At 45.4% G+C, this 13,975-nt stretch overlaps 1 protein-coding gene and 1 pseudogene across 4 annotated transcripts; both read right to left on the bottom strand.

Annotated features, from left to right (window-relative positions):
• Positions 1-74: 74 nt before the first annotated feature.
• Positions 75-9,679, bottom strand: LOC139584594 (protein NLRC3-like). 4 transcript variants are annotated; one of them, XR_011676792.1, is made up of 7 exons: positions 8,724-9,679; positions 8,320-8,493; positions 2,618-2,791; positions 2,179-2,350; positions 1,724-1,897; positions 810-960; positions 75-317 (listed from the first exon to the last, which is right to left on the bottom strand). XR_011676792.1 is itself a non-coding variant. In XM_071416631.1 (5 exons), exons 1-5 carry the CDS (start codon positions 9,605-9,607, stop codon positions 1,889-1,891), a joined length of 1,413 nt encoding a protein of 470 aa, XP_071272732.1. In that variant the 5' UTR covers positions 9,608-9,679; the 3' UTR covers positions 1,086-1,888. The 4 variants fall into 4 exon arrangements, 1 of the variants encoding a protein (XP_071272732.1); XR_011676790.1 differs by having other exon boundaries at positions 75-960; XR_011676791.1 differs by lacking the exon at positions 810-960.
• Positions 9,680-11,296: 1,617 nt separating this feature from the next.
• On the bottom strand, positions 11,297-13,700 carry LOC139530939 (NLR family CARD domain-containing protein 3-like; annotated as a pseudogene).
• Between the last annotated feature and the right edge of the window lie 275 nt (positions 13,701-13,975).

Genomic DNA, 13,975 nt, shown 5'->3' with positions numbered 1-13,975 from the left:
GGGTCAATGGTGGCTGGATATTAAAATGTATTCAATTTAGTGATCTTAGTTGAACTTGATGTATTTATAAAAAAAAAAAAAAAAAAAAAAATACAAGATGTAGGGACATAAGTAGGCCTAATAGTTCTACATTTTAACAAAGTATCTGCACAAGTATACTAAACATTTCACATGTTTTACAATAGATACATCAGAAATGTATATTTGAACTAGAGGGGAATTTCAGTCATGTCATTTCCATCGATTTCAACAGGTTCATTTGATCACTGCTGAGGCTCCTGGGTCGTTGTAGCGAAGGGGTTCTTCCAAGCCAGTCACTGCAGAGAGAAAAATAAATGGTCTTTGACATGCCTTTTCTACTAGGCTAGTTATTGATTAATACATTTTTGGGGGTTGAGTGATTTGAAAATGATTTAACTGCAAAAAAGTCGACCCTTTTCCAACATACTGAGCCAATTGACACTTAAATATCGTATTTCATAATTTTGTTGGAGGAAAATGTCATGTTGAGGGTTCTTGAATCCTTTTATCTTAAAATGGAATGTTTTATACATTAAGGATTGTATGTATTTGTAAACAGCTGGTTAGTGTCCACCCTGAGATCGGAGGCTTGGCACTCAGCATTAAGGAGATAAATTGGGGGTAAGGCCCTGCAATAGACTAGCGCCCTGTCCGGGGGGTGTACTTGTACATCAAACTGCCTCTCACTACAGCAATGGGAGATGGCTTCTGCGAGCTGGAGCCCAAGTATGTTATATTGTAACCCCAAAAATTAATGGATTTTTTGTTGTGGTTGATTAATTCATTACATCAGTTTGGGCAGTGTTCATTGTGGATCCTTCAGTACAGCTGAGAACAATTTCACTCCTGAGTCTCCTGGATCATTCCCATTCAGATCCAGCAGCCACATGCGTGAGGGGGTTGATTTCACAGCTGAAGCCAGAGAAGCAAGGCCTTCCTCTGATTGCACAGAGAAAGAGAGAAGCACCTCACTATCACAACTCTATGCAGTTGGAGATTTGTTTAGCATGGGTGGAGAATAGTCAGAGTATGCAGAAAATATGATGCATGTTGTTACGCATTGCTTATGTCAAAACACCAGGTTGTTTTATATTCGTAGAGATGTGCAGAACCATCTCATTTAGAACACAAAGCATGACTGATTGTGACTAATGTTCATAACCATACTGTTGATAACAGGCTGATGCATACATAACAGCCTGATATGACCCTTACAAAAAAGATTGTAGTTTTGAAACTGCAGTAACAGTGCAGTTACACTGCAGTAAAAAAATAACGTATTTTGGATGCAGCATACTGCAGTTATACTGCAATCTTTTTTCGTAAGGGCGGCTGTGTGTGAAACACCATTAAGTAGATTCATGTTTAGTTGCGACAGTACATTTCTAGAGATACAACTTACAACTGCTTAACTACTGTAAGTATCTCATTTAAAACTCACAAGGCATGATATTCAGTGACTCAGATAATGTATGTATTATCTTTAGTGAGGTAATGAATGTAGATTAGTGATTCATCTGCTGTACAAAAGATACTGCATGACTCACAACATGATCAGACTATGTTCATATTGATAACAAGCTGATGTATACAGAAAAGCTTGATATAGTTATACAGTTGTATTTGTGTGAAAGTTCAACAGGTGGCAATAGCACTTCAATAAACAGATGAACATTATTGATGTTTAGTTGATAATATTCACTTCAGTATCTCCAGCTGACAGAGTGGATGCTTCAGTACAGCAGAGAGCAGCTTCACTCCTGAGACTCCTGGGTTATTGCAGCTGAGGTCCAGCTCTCTCAGGTGTGAGGGGTTTGACTTCAGAGCTGAAGCCAAAGCAACACAACCTTCCTCCTCAATTCCACAGTTAAACAAGCTGTGTGGAGAGAATTAATGATATATCAACACGGTATGATTACAATGATGTAGTATTTCAGAACTTTAGGGTTATTTCAATTCATATGATCTTGGTTACATACATTAATAATGACTATCAACTATGTAATTCTCCTATTCACATGTAATACAATGTGAAGAACAGTATTCAGTTGTAATGCTTAATTCAGTGCACAAGTCAGTCTATAAAAATCACCAACAATAATGTTTGCTGTAGAGAAACTGGATCAAAGGTTTATATCTAGTCATCTTAACAGTCACCTTAATTTCTCCAGTTTGCAGCGTGGATCCTCTAGTACAGCAGAGAGCAGCTTCACTCCTGAGTCTATTGGTGTATTCTGGCTGAGGTCCAGCTCGCTCAGGTGGGAGGGGTTTGACCTCAGAGCTGAAGTCAAAGATGTAGATCCTTCCTCTGTAAGACCAGTCTGATAGTCTGCAGATATAAAGAGATGGTATGATATCCATCAGCTTGAGTCATTGTAGAAACACATACATATTTCATTAATTAATGTGGGTGTGTGGCATGAGCAGGCAGTGATCAACAATGTATTTTACACTGATAGTAAAATATCAAAACAGGCTTTTACATAAAAAGTATTTTGTGCAAAATATCTTTATGTAATGTATGATATCTAGTGAATTTTTTTGGGGGGGGACAATATTCAAAACAGAAATGTTTACAATTAGTTTCCCTGCTCACTTTAGCGTTGCCAGTTTACAGCGTGGATCATCCAGTAGAGCAGAGAGCTGCATCACTCCTGAGTCTCCTGGTTTATTGTTGCTGAGGTCCAGCTCTCTCAGCTGAGAGGGGTTTGATCTCAGAGCTGAGGCCAGAGAAGCACAGCCTTCCTCTGTGACTCCACAGGCTGACAGGCTGCAGAGAAAGAAAACCTTTTAAATTCTTTACACTCAATACAATGCCACACACATTACGTTCTTTGTTTTATTCTTCCATGGCAACTGAGTGCAGTAAAGATGACTCCTAATTTGTATAGATTACTTTTGAATACTCTTGACATATTGCAGGTTTATTAAGTCTCATGGTTTTCAGAACTTACTATCAGGTAAATTATTACACTTAGGACAAAATAATGATAATTGTAAGATTTTCACACATACAAAAAAAACATTTGAGAATAATTCTTAGTGATAAGAGATTTTGTGAATGCAGGCCCAGAGTCATTTAGAAACATGAAGACTATAGAGTCCTATGGCCAAGTCATATATACAGTGGGGAGAACAAGTATTTGACACACTGCCGATTTTGCAGGTTCTCCTACTTACAAAGCATGTAGAGGTCTGACATTTTTATCATAGGTACACTTCAACTGTGAGAGACGGAACCTAAAAATCCAGAAAATCACATTGTATGATTTTTAAGTAATTAATTTGCATTTTATTGCATGACATAAGTATTTGATACATCAGAAAAGCAGAACTTAATATTTGGTACAGAAACCTTTGTTTGCAATTACAGAGATCATACGTTTCCTGTAGTTTTTGACCAGGTTTGCACACACTGCAGCAGGGATTTTGGCCCACTCCTCCATACAGACCTTCTCCAGATCCTTCAGGTTTCGGGGCTGTCGTTGGGCAATACGGACTGTCAGCTCCCTCCAAAGATTTTCTATTGGGTTCAGGTCTGGAGACTGGCTAGGCCACTCCAGGACCTTGAGATGCTTCTTACGGAGCCACTCCTTAGTTGCCCTGGCTGTGTGTTTCGGGTCGTTGTCATGCTGGAAGACCCAGCCACGACCCATCTTCAATGCTCTTACTGAGGGAAGGAGGTTGTTGGCCAAGATCTCGCGATACATGGTCCCACCCATCCTCCCCTCAATACGGTGCAGTCGTCCTGTCCCCTTTGCAGAAAAGCATCCCCAAAGAATGATGTTTCGACCTCCATGCTTCACAGTTGGGATGGTGTTCTTGGGGTTGTACTCATCCTTCTTCCTCCAAACACAGCGAGTGGAGTTTAGACCAAAAAGCTATATTTTTGTCTAATCAGACCACATGACCTTCTCCCATTCCTCCTCTGGATCATCCAGATGGTCATTGGCAAACTTCAGACGGGCCTGGACATGCGCTGGCTTGAGCAGGGGGACCTTGCGTGCGCTGCAGGATTTTAATCCATGACGGCGTAGTGTGTTACTAATGGTTTTCTTTGAGACTGTGGTCCCAGCTCTCTTCAGGTAATTGACCAGGTCCTGCCGTGTAGTTCTGGGCTGATCCCTCACCTTCCTCATGATCATTGATGCCCCACGAGGTGAGATCTTGCATGGAGACCCAGACCGAGGGTGATTCACCGTCATCTTGAACTTCTTCCATTTTCTAATAATTGCGCCAACAGTTGTTGCCTTCTCACCAAGCTGCTTGCCTATTGTCCTGTAGCCCATCCCAGCCTTGTGCAGGTCTACAATTTTATCCCTGATGTCCTTACACAGCTCTCTGGTCTTGGCCATTGTGGAGAGGTTGGAGTCTGTTTGATTGAGTGTGTGGACAGGTGTCTTTTATACAGGTAACGAGTTCAAACAGGTGCAGTTAATACAGGTAATGAGTGGAGAACAGGAGGGCTTCTTAAAGAAAAAACTAACAGGTCTGTGAGAGCCGGAATTCTTACTGGTTGGTAGGTGATCAAATACTTATGTCATGCAATAAAATGCAAATTAATTACTTAAAAATCATACAATGTGATTTTCTGGATTTTTGTTTTAAATTCCATCTCTCACAGTTGAAGTGTACCTATGATAAAAATTACTGTCACGATCGTGTGGAGGAGAGACGGACCAAAACGCAGCATGTGGAAAATAAGCCATCTTCTTTTATTTTACTACGAAGATGAACATGAAACGAAACACTATTACAAACTATACAAAAACAACAAACGACCGTGAAGCTATAAACGTAGTGCACGCACACATGCTACAAACGTTCAACATAGACAATTCCCCACAAACAGCTAAAGCCTATGGTTGCCTTAAATATGGCTCCCAATCAGAGACAACAATAACCAGCTGTCTCTAATTGAGACCCAATTCAGGCAACCATAGACTTTCCTAGATACCTACACTCAACCATAGACACAGCTAGACTACTATACTAAACATAAACCCAACTACTCTAATAAACCCCCTAAACCTTACAACCACCCTAGACACTAAAAAAACCACATACATTCCCCATGTCACACCCTGACCTAACCAAAATAATTAAGAAAACAAAGAATACTAAGACCAGGGCGTGACATAACCCCCCCCTTAAGGTGCGAACTCCGGGCGCACCAGCACAAAGTCTAGGGGAGGGTCTGGGTGGGCTTCCGTCCACGGCGGCGGCTCCGGCACTGGTCGTGGTCCCCACCCCACCATAGTCACTACCCGCTTTCGTAGCCTCCTCCAAATGGCCACCCTCCACATTAACCCCACTGGATTAAGGGGCAGCACCGGACTAAGGGGCAGCACCGGACTAAGGGGCAGCACCGGACTAAGGGGCAGCACCGGACTAAGGGGCAGCACCGGACTAAGGGGCAGCACCGGACTAAGGGGCAGCACCAGGATAAGGGGCAGCACCAGGATAAGGGGCAGCACCAGGATAAGGGGCAGCTCCGGACTGAGGGACGGCAGCTCCGGACTGAGGGACGGATCCTGGCTGGATGACGGCTCTGGCGGATCCTGGCTGGACGGCTCTGGCGGATCCTGGCTGGACGGCTCATGGCTGGCTGACGGATCTGGCTGCTCATGGCTGGCTGACGGATCTGGCCGCTCATGGCTGGCTGACGGCTCTGGACGCTCATGGCTGGCTGGCGGCTCTGGCAGATCCTGTCTGGTTGGCGGCTCTGGCAGATCCTGTCTGGTTGGCGGCTCTGGCAGATCCTGTCTGGTTGGCGGCTCTGGCTGGTCATGGCTCGCTGACGGCTCTGGCTGGTCATGGCTCGCTGACGGCTCTGGCTGGTCATGGCTCGCTGATGGCTCTGGCTGGTCATGGCTCGCTGACGGCTCTGGCTGGTCATGGCTCGCTGACGGCTCTGGCTGGTCATGGCTCGCTGACGGCTCTGGCTGGTCATGGCTCGCTGACGGCTCTGGCTGGTCATGGCTCGCTGACGGCTCTGGCTGGTCATGGCTCGCTGACGGCTCTGGCTGGTCATGGCTGGCGGAAGGCTCTGGCTGATCCGGTCTGGCGGAAGGCTCTGGCTGATCCGGTCTGGCGGAAGGCTCTGGCTGATCCGGTCTGGCGGAAGGCTCTGGCTGATCCGGTCTGGCGGAAGGCTCTGGCTGATCCGGTCTGGCGGAAGGCTCTGGCTGATCCGGTCTGGCGGAAGGCTCTGGCTGATCCGGTCTGGCGGAAGGCTCTGGCTGATCCGGTCTGGCGGAAGGCTCTGGCTGATCCGTTCTGGCGGAAGGCTCTGGCTGATCCGGTCTGGCGGAAGGCTCTGGCTGATCCGGTCTGGCGGAAGGCTCTGGCTGATCCGTTCTGGCGGAAGGCTCTAGCGGCTCCTGTCTGGCGGAAGGCTCTAGCGGCTCCTGTCTGGCGGACGGCTTTGCAGGCTCATGGCAGACGGGCGGCTTTGAAGGCTCAATACAGACGGGCAGTTCATGCGGCGCTTGGCAGACGGACAGTTCAGACGGCGTTGGGCAGACGGGCAGTTCAGGCGCCGTTGGGCAGACGGGCAGTTCAGGCGCCGCTTGGCAGACGGGCAGTTCAGGCGCCGCTTGGCAGACGGGCAGTTCAGGCGCCGCTTGGCAGACGGGCAGTTCAGGCGCCGCTTGGCAGACGGGCAGTTCAGGCACCGTTGGGCAGACGGCAGACTCTGGCCGGCTGAGACGCACTGTAGGCCTGGTGCGTGGTGCCGGAACTGGAGGTACCGGGCTAAGGACACGCACCTTCAGGCTAGTGCGGGGAACAACAACAGGGCACACTGAGTTCTCAAGGCGCACTATAGGACTGGTGCGTGGTACCAGAACTGGTGGTACCGGGCTGAGGGCACGCACCTCAGGACGAGTGCGGGGAGAAGGATCAGTGCGTACAGGGCTCTGGATACGCACAGGAGGCTTGGTGCGTGGTGCCGGGACTGGAGGCACTGGGCTGGAGACACGCACCACAGGAAGAGTGCGTGGAGGAGGAACAGGGCTCTGGATACGCACTGGAAGCCTGGTGCGTGGTGTCAGCACTGGTGGTACTGGGCTGGGAACACACACCACAGGGCTAGTGTGAGGAGCAGTAACAGGACGCACAGGACTCTGGAGACGCACAGGAGGCTTTGTGCGTGCTGTAGGCACTGTCTTAACCAGACGGCTAGCACGCACCTCAGGACGAGTATGGAGAGCTGTTCCCGGTGACATTAAATCACCAACACGTTCATTCGGACGGATGCCGTGCCTCATGCACCAAACCAATACATCCCTCATAACACTCTCCTCCAATTTCTCCATTAACTCCTTTACTGTCTCTGCGTCACTCTCCTCCAAATCCGCCCTCACCGGCTCCTTACGGTAAGCAGGAGGAGTTGGCTCACGTCTCCCGACTGACCCAACTAAACTACCCGAGAGCCTCCCCCCAAGAAATGTTTGGGTTTGACTTACGGGCTTCCAGCCTTGTTTCCTTGCTGCCTCCTCATATCTCCGCCTCTCTGCTTTCGCTGCCTCCAGCTCAGCTTTGGGGCGGTTATATTCTCCTGGTACTTCGCGGTCCAGAATTTCCTCCCAATTCCAATAGTCCTGTGTAGGTGGGTCCTGTTGTTGTTGCACACGCTGCTTGATCCGATGATGGTGGGGAATTCTGTCACGATCGTGTGGAGGAGAGACGGACCAAAACGCAGCATGTGGAAAATAAGCCATCTTCTTTTATTTTACTACGAAGATGAACATGAAACGAAACACTATTACAAACTATACAAAAACAACAAACGACCGTGAAGCTATAAACGTAGTGCACGCACACATGCTACAAACGTTCAACATAGACAATTCCCCACAAACAGCTAAAGCCTATGGTTGCCTTAAATATGGCTCCCAATCAGAGACAACAATAACCAGCTGTCTCTAATTGAGACCCAATTCAGGCAACCATAGACTTTCCTAGATACCTACACTCAACCATAGACACAGCTAGACTACTATACTAAACATAAACCCAACTACTCTAATAAACCCCCTAAACCTTACAACCACCCTAGACACTAAAAAAACCACATACATTCCCCATGTCACACCCTGACCTAACCAAAATAATTAAGAAAACAAAGAATACTAAGACCAGGGCGTGACAATTACAGACCTCTACATGCTTTGTAAGTAGGAAAACCTGCAAAATCAGCAGTGTATCAAATACTTGTTCTCCCCACTGTATATATATATACACACACACACACAAACACATATATATATATATAAAACAGAGAAATGACCCCACCTTAATGTCTCCAGTTTACAACTTGGATTCTCTAGGACAGTAGAGAGCAGCTTCACTCCTGAGTCTCCTGGGTTATTGTAGCTCAGATCCAGCTCTCTCAGGTGAGAGGGGTTTGATCTCAGAGCTGAGCCCAGAGAAGCACAGCCTTCCTCTGTGACTCCACAGACTGACAGGCTGCAGAGAGAAAATCTCTTCACTCTTTACACTCAATACATTGCCACACTAATTTGATTCCTCCATGGCAAAAGTGGCCAGTGAAAAAAACTCCTAACTTGTTTAAAGTCATTCATCCCCACTAGCTTTGCTATCTCATGAAACTGGGAAATGTTGGTAGAGGGGATTCATTTGAATGAAGGAGCATGACTGGCTTATGTCTGCTTGCATTACACAGGGACAGTACTTACAGAGCTGTTTTGGATGCCTTAACCACTGGCAGCAGCCTCAGAAGAGCCTCATCTGATCCACTAAATTGCTTCAAGTCAAATACACCCAGCTCCTCTGCTGAAGTCAGCAACACAAAGGCCAGAGCTGACCAGTGTGCAGGTGAGAGTTTGGCTCCTGAGACATTTCCTGAGCTCAGGTAGCTCTTAATCTCCTGCACTAGGGTTGGGTCATTCATCTCATTTAGACAGTGAAACAGATTGATGCACTTCTCTGAAGAGGCATTCTCTCGGATCTTCTCCTTGATGTAATCAATTGTTTTCTTGTTGACCTCAACTGTTTCCATGTCAATCTTTGAGCGACCTCCTGTCCATTTTAGTAGGCCTCGAAAGACAGTCTGATTTGATGGCAGTGAGAGGCCAAGAAGGAAGCGGAGGAAAAGATCCAGGTGGCCATTCTCACTCTGTAGTGCCTTATCCACTGCATCCTGATAGAAGTGAATTGCAGGCATTATTTTGACTCGCCTCTTCAGATTCTTGGGGATGGACTGCTGATTGTTTTTTGTTGTGTTGAAGTCATCGTTGAAAGAGAGAAACCTATAAAAAGCAGCAAGACATTCCTGGATGATCAGATGCACAAAGCAATAAACCTTCCCTTGATGCAGCCCAAACTCCTCCCTGAAGACCTCAGTGCACACTCCAGAATACACAGATGCCTCTCTGACATCAATGCCACACTCTGTCAGGTCCTCTTCATAGAAGATCAGGTTGCCTGTTTCCAGCTGCTCATATGCCAGTTTTCCCAGTGACAGAATTATCTCTTTATCCCAGTGGGGATCAATGACATTGCCGCCATGATATTTCAGATTCTTCTGTTTCATCTGGAACATTATGAAGTGCATGTACATTTTTGACAGAGTTTGGGGGATTTCTCCACTCTCTGCCGCAGCCAACAATCTTTGTAGAACAGTGGCTGAAATCCAACAGAACACTGGTACAGTGAGGGAAAAAAGTATTTGATCCCCTGCTGATTTTGTACGTTTGCCCACTGACAAAGAAATGATCAGTCTATAATTTTAATGGTAGGTTTATTTGAACAGTGAGAGACAGAATATCAACAAAAAAATCCAGAAAAATGCATGTCAAAAATGTTATGAATTGATTTGCATTTTAATGAGGGAAATAAGTATTTGACCCCTCTGCAAAACATGACTTAGTACTTGGTGGCAAAACCCTTGTTGGCAATCACAGAGGTCAGACGTTTCTTGTAGTTGGCCACCAGGTTTGCACACATCTCAGGAGGGATTTTGTCCCACTCCTCTTTGCAGATCTTCTTCAAGTCATTAAGGTTTCGAGGCTGACGTTTGGCAACTCGAACCTTCAGCTCCCTCCACAGATTTTCTATGGGATTAAGGTCTGGAGACTGGCTAGGCCACTCCAGGACCTTAATGTGCTTCTTCTTGAGCCACTCCTTTGTTGCCTTGGCCGTGTGTTTTGGGTCATTGTCATGCTGGAATACCCATCCACGACCCATTTTCAATACCCTGGCTGAGGGAAGGAGGTTTTCACCCAAGATTTGACGGTACATGGCCCCGTCCATCGTCCCTTTGATGCGGTGAAGTTGTCCTGTCCCTTTAGCAGAAAAACACCCCCAAAGCATAATGTTTCCACCTCCATGTTTGACGGTGGGGATGGTTTCTTGGGGTCATAGGCAGCATTCCTCCTCCTCCAAACACGGCAAGTTGGGTTGATGCCAAAGAACTCCATTTTGGTCTCATCTGACCACAACACGTTCACCCAGTTGTCCTCTGAATCATTCAGATGTTCATTGGCAAACTTCAGACGGTCATGTATATGTGCTTTCTTGAGCAGGGGGACCTTGCGGGCGCTGCAGGATTTCAGTCCTTCACGGCATAGTGTGTTACCAATTGTTTTCTTGATGACTATGGTCCCAGCTGCCTTGAGATCATTGACAAGATCCTCCTGTGTAGTTCTGGGCTGATTCCTCACCGTTCTCATGATCATTGCAACTCCACGAGGTGAGATCTTGCATGGAGCCCCAGGCTGAGGGAGATTGACAGTTCTTTTGTGTTTCTTCCATTTGCGAATAATCACAGAAACTGTTGTCACCTTCTCACCAAGCTGCTTGGCGATGGTCTTGTAGCCCATTCCAGCCTTGTGTAGGTCTACAATCTTGTCCCTGACATCCTTGGAGAGCTCTTTGGTCTTGGCCATGGTGGAGAGTTTGGAATCTGATTGATTGATTGCTTCTGTGGACAGGTATCTTTTATACAGGTAAGAAACTGAGATTAGGAGCACTCCCTTTAAGAGTGTGCTCCTAATCTCCGTTCGTTACCTGTATGAAAGACACCTGGGAGCCAGAAATCTTTTTTGATTGAGAAGGGGTCAAATACTTATTTCCCTCATTAAAATGCAAATCAATTTATAACATTTTTGACATGCATTTTTCTGGATATTTTTGTTGTTATTCTGTCTCTCACTGTTCAAATAAACCTACCATTAAAATTATAGACTGATAATTTCTTTGTCAGTGGGCAAACGTACAAAATCAGCAGGGGATCAAATACTTTTTTCCCTCACTGTATGTGGCACATGATGTGGAGGCTCCTTGATGACTTCAAGTGTGTGATGATTTTGTTGGCCTGAAGTACTCCTCCTTCTGTGGGTCATTGAACCCTCGTACCTCTGTCACCTGGTCCACATACTCAGGAGGGATCTGATTGGCTGCCGCTGGTCGGAAGGTTATCCAGAGGAGAGCAGACGGAAGCAGATCCCCCTTGATGAGGTTTGTTAGAAGCACGCCCACTGAGGTTGACTCTGTGACATCAAAACAGCTTTCATTGTTCTGGAAGTCTAGAGGGAGTCGACACTCATCCAAACCGTCCAAGACAAACAAAGCATTGTACTTGTCAGAGATGGACATTCCTGATTCTTTTGTCTCCATGATTTTTTTTTTGACGAGGTCCATCAAACGGTGTTTTTCTTCCTTCATCAAATTCAGCTCCCGGAAAGTAAGAGGAAATATGAAGTGGGTGTCCTGATTTGCTTTTCCTTCAGCCCAGTCCAGAATGAACTTTTGCACAGGGATCGTTTTTCCAATGCCAGCGACTCCCTTTGTCAGCACAGATCTGATAGGTTTGTCTTGTCCAGGTAAGGGTTTGAAGATGTCGTTGCATCTCTTGCTCTACTGGTCTCCTGGATGCTGTCTCAATCCGTCTCACCGCATGTTCTTTGTTGACTTCTCCACTTCCGCCCTCTGTGATGTAGAGCTCTGTGTAGATCTTATTTTAGATTGTAGGATTCCCCTGCTTAGCAATTCCTTCAAAGACACGCTCACACTTTTTTCTGAGGTTGGATTTGAGCTTATGTTGGCACCTATCATGACGCTCGTCTGAATGGAAATGCAAGGATGTTTAAGATATCATTAAATCACATACTATTTGTAAATGATGATTGATATGAAAAACAAATAGGACTGTGATCAACAATTGAGTGTTTGGCAGAGCTCTTACATTTCTCAAGTGTATCAGCAAGTTCCTTCTGGTTCATGTTCCTCAGGATGTGCAGTGTGATATTCAGAGTCTCCACTCTGGCACTGCTCTCCTGATGTTCAGCATCCACCACTTCCTGATCTTCCTCCTGACTGTCAAAGCTTTCTGGGTAATCTGGAGTCAGAAGCCTCTTCAGCTCACTTTTCACAAAACTGATGATATGTTGCTCAAGCAACTGGAATTAAAGGAATAAAGTTACAACCTTGAATAAGGTGCAATCTGCAATATGTCTAGATGTTCAATGGTAATATCAATTGCAGTATAACTTGAATATGGAGGAGAGGTCTGTTAGCTGACTCTGGGTAGACTGATCATTGAGGGTCTCTGACTTTGATATTTCCTGTTAGTCTCTGTGGACATAATGTGAGATAGGCGGTGAATAGATGGAGAGAGCTTACACCTAAACAGTCTAAAACAGGGTTCGCCAACTGGTGGGGTTCCCCAATTGATTTTATTTGCCCCCCAAGTTATCTGATAAAAAATAAGTTTCATAGATTTTTTATATAGGATTTTTATTGTTGGACATAGAAGACTGTAAAAACACAAGCAAATCAGCTCAAAGTGATTTTAATTTTGGAAATCTGTTCCAAAGTATTCCCATGCACAATAGGGATATATGTGATCGTATACAAATGTTAGCAAGGTATACACATTTTATATCTGTTTGGGCTTCTTGCTGTCAATTTGCAGTGTACAAATTATTTGTAATTATCTTTTGGCCTCCTGACCATTCGCTCAAGAAAAAAAAACAACGTCCTGCGGCTGAATGTGGTTGACGATCCCTGGTCTAAAATGTTTACATTACAATGCAAAAATACTAATATATTGAAAGAGTGTAATGAGCTTTTAAACCAAAAAAGTGCATGTTAATGAGAAAAAGAGAGCCAGAAATAAGTTAATATTTTAGTATAGCTAGAACGTTCTAACCTGTCTCCTTCTCTGAAGTTGATTGGTTGTCCCATGGACCCATCACTCTTCATAGACACACAGCTGGGCACAGGTGAGTATGGTTTCTCCTGCTGGACCCGGTCAAAATGCACGTTGCTATTTTCTAATCATGTTGAGAACTACAGGGAAAAAACAGACACCACTAGTTGCTTTACCTTTGTTCTGTAGAGAGGACATCCTCTCTGAAGTTGATTGGCTGTCCCATGGACCCATCACTCTTCATAGACACACAGCTGGAGGAGAATGTTTGAAAATTTGAATTTGAATCAGTACGTAAAGCAGTTCATTTATCGTTGTGCGACATGTTTGTTATATAATATAGACAAGGGAACTCCACTGCAACCAGGGAAGTTCCCCACTCCAAAAGGATCTTTTGTCCACCTAGCTATGGATTTTATAGACATGGTAGAGCGAAAAGAAAGAGATACTGCCTGGTGATAATTGACAGGTTTACCAGGTGGGTGGAACCATCCAACTGCATTGCGCGAACAGTTGCAAAATTGCTAGTTAGGAAAATTATACTCAGGTTCGGAATACCTGAGGTTTGTCTGCAGACAATGGGACCCATCTCATAGGAGATGTGGTTACCCAAATGGCCAAAATGATGGGTGTTGACCAGAAGTTTGTGTACATCTATCAACCGCGGAGTAACGAGAGTTACTGAGGGCTAATAAGAACATGAAATGCTCCCTTGCCAACCTATGCCATTCCACAGGAATGCTATGGGTAGAGGGATTACCTCTTGTCCTCATGAAT

This window comes from Salvelinus alpinus, chromosome 9, assembly GCF_045679555.1.
Source record: "Salvelinus alpinus chromosome 9, SLU_Salpinus.1, whole genome shotgun sequence".
Classification (NCBI taxonomy): Eukaryota; Metazoa; Chordata; class Actinopteri; order Salmoniformes; family Salmonidae; genus Salvelinus; species Salvelinus alpinus.
Note: the sequence above shows the minus strand (reverse complement) of the source record. Positions and strands in the feature narration are given on the sequence as shown.